This window comes from Anarrhichthys ocellatus, unplaced genomic scaffold (genome assembly GCF_004355925.1).
Source record: "Anarrhichthys ocellatus isolate YVR2014 unplaced genomic scaffold, GSC_Weel_1.0 scaffold4115, whole genome shotgun sequence".
Taxonomy (NCBI): domain Eukaryota; kingdom Metazoa; phylum Chordata; class Actinopteri; order Perciformes; family Anarhichadidae; genus Anarrhichthys; species Anarrhichthys ocellatus.
Genome location: NW_022284089.1, coordinates 1,431 through 4,169, shown reverse-complemented (window position 1 = coordinate 4,169; position 2,739 = coordinate 1,431). Strand labels below are relative to the sequence as shown.

At 43.2% G+C, this 2,739-nt stretch overlaps 1 protein-coding gene across 1 annotated transcript in view; it reads right to left on the bottom strand.

Annotated features, from left to right (window-relative positions):
- Positions 1–403: 403 nt before the first annotated feature.
- cdk20 (cyclin dependent kinase 20) overlaps positions 404–2,739 on the bottom strand; it is a 3,059-nt gene continuing 723 nt past the window's right edge. Inside the window, exons 3-7 of the mRNA XM_031841268.1 lie at positions 2,585–2,706; positions 2,444–2,506; positions 1,937–2,060; positions 830–985; positions 404–697 (exon numbers count right to left, since the gene is read on the bottom strand). Coding sequence (XP_031697128.1) covers positions 506–697; positions 830–985; positions 1,937–2,060; positions 2,444–2,506; positions 2,585–2,706 — 657 coding nt within the window. The 3' untranslated portion in view covers positions 404–505. The remainder of the gene's footprint in view (positions 698–829; positions 986–1,936; positions 2,061–2,443; positions 2,507–2,584; positions 2,707–2,739) is intronic.

Genomic DNA, 2,739 nt, shown 5'->3' with positions numbered 1-2,739 from the left:
GAAGTGAGGGAGGAGACAGTTTGTGTCCACTTCCTTTATTTCTGATGAGTGAAAACAAATGAACTGAATTTGTTTGTTTTTCTTTGATAAAATAATTTGTAATAACTTTAAAGTAAAATACATTACTCTGATTGAAGTACAAGTTCATGGTACTTTACTCGAGTATTTCCATCTTCTAATACTTTCTACTCCATTGAGGTCAAGGAGAAGTGGTTAGGAAAGGACATAGGAAGCCACTTTTTACACCCTGGAGACAGAAACCAGATTCTTTGATTGTTTACAGGCCGTTGAGTTGATCAGATGAGATCCAGACTGGTGAACAAGGTGAACCCAGAAGCACCTGAACTCACCTGAACTCAGGATAATCAATGTGAAGTTAATGTGTGAAATCATCGTCTCCTCCTTTCATGTTGTACGTTTTATTTTGAAAGCAACCAGAAACACATGAAGGTCGACTTCCTGTTCGAACTGAATATTTAAATGCGATCGGTTGGTCCGTTGTTGTTCAGAGGCAGAAGGCGTGTCCTTGCAGCAGTATGGGGTCTACCACGCTGCACTGCAGGGGCAGGTCCACCGAGAAGTCGGTGGGCAGAGCCTGCAGCCTCTGGCGGGGGGGTCGACCTCCTCTCTGAGGGATGGGCAGCTCTGAGTGGTGAGCAGGAAGAGGAGAGGAGAAGAAGAAGGGATGGAGGAGAGCCTGTGGAGAGGATACAATACAATACATGTATTAATACATCAATCAATACACCAACACATGTATTAATACATCAATACATCAACACTGAATCCTCGGGTGGAACCCTGAGGAACTCCACTTCCTGTTTCTCACCTGTCTGGCAGAGCAGCGCTGATTGGACGGATAAACCAGGAAGTTGTAGAGCAGGTCGACGGCCTGAGGGGAGGAGTCAGGAACGATCTGCTCCAATGGGATCGCTGGATTCTCCTTAAAGGTGATTTTATTGTAATCTGGTAACTCCACAATCTCCTGGAGGGGAACAGATGTACTTATACTACTGCTGTACTTCTATGTACTTATATGCTTACATTAGATTACATTACAATCATTTAGCAGACGCTCTCATCCAAAGTGTATTCAACATCGGTATTCAACAGAACTATGAGTCACCAGAAGTCATAAGTGCATCTCCTCTAAACAAGCATCTAAGAGCAGAAACCAGAGCAGAAGTACAGAAACAAACTAGTATGAATACAGTAAGTGCAAAGTGGAAGGCTCAGGGTAGTACTTCTTGAAGAGGTGAGTCTTCAGCCTGATGAAAGATGGGCAGCGACTCTGCTGTCCTGATGTCAGTGGGGAGTTCATTCCACCACTGTGGGGCCAGGACAGAAAACAGCCGTGACCGGGTCGATCGGCCACAGGGACCTGTGAGCGACGGGGCAACCGATCGCCCCGAGGCAGCAGAGCGAAGTGGTCGGGCGGGGGTGTAGGGCTTGACCATGGCCTGGAGATAGGAAGGAGCTGTTCCTTTCACTGCCCGGTAGGCTAGCACCAGAGTCTTAAACTAGATGCGAGCTCTTACAGGGAGCCAGTGTAGACAACGGAGAAGGGAAGTTGTGTGGGAGAACTTGGAGTGATTGAACACCAGGCAAGCTGCAGCTTTCTGGACACGCTCCAGAGGTCTGATGTACTTCTATATACTTCTATGTGCTTCTATGTATGCAGAAGAAGAAGAACAAGAAGAAGAACAAGAAGAACAAGAACAAGTAGAACAAGAACAAGAAGAACAAGAACAAGAACAAGAAGAACAAAAACAAGAACAACAAGAAGAACAACAAGAAGAACAACAAGAAGAACAACAAGAACAACAAGAAGAACAAGAACAAGAACAAGAACAACAAGAACAAGAACAAGAACAAGAAGAACAACAACAACAACAAGAACAACAACAACAACAAGTCATGCTGGATGGTGTCCCACCGGCCAGCTGTCCTCTGTCGGTGTCCCCAGCACTCTGAGGACACAGCAGAGCTGCTCGATGTCGTTCTCTCCGGGAAACAGAGGAGACGAGTTCAGAAGCTCACCGAAGATACAGCCCACCGCCCTGAAACACACAGGCTTTTATTGTGAAGGGCTACAGGAACAGGAACAATAGGTCTGACTGGAAGTAAAGTAAAAGTCATGATGTCGACTATGGAGGACGACCTCATGCTGCATATAATAATAATACAATAATAATAATAAAAAAATAATAATAATTATAATTATAATAATTATAAAATATACAATAATAATAATAATAAAAAAATAATTATAATAATGACAACAATAATAATAAAACAGCAACAATAATCCGAATAATAATAAACTTAATTTATATGGAACCTTTTATATAACTGTTAGAGTACTACTACTACAACTATTAATCCTACTGATCCCACTACTACTACTGAGTATTTTCAGTATTAAGATGAGTAGTTTTCTCACCACAGATCGACTCCCTCGTCGTACTTCCTGGCTCCGTACAACAGTTCAGGTGCTCTGTACCACCTGAACACACACACATGTTATAATAATAGATTCATAATAGATTCATAATAGATTACTAATAGAGTATAACAGCGTCACCTGGTGGCCACCTGGTGACTGTACAGTCTCTCTTCTTGCTCACTGAACAATCTGGCTAAACCGAAGTCTGCGATCTTCAGATGACCTGAAGAGCTGATGAGGAGGTTAGCCGGCTTCAGGTCCTACACACACACACACACACACACACACACACA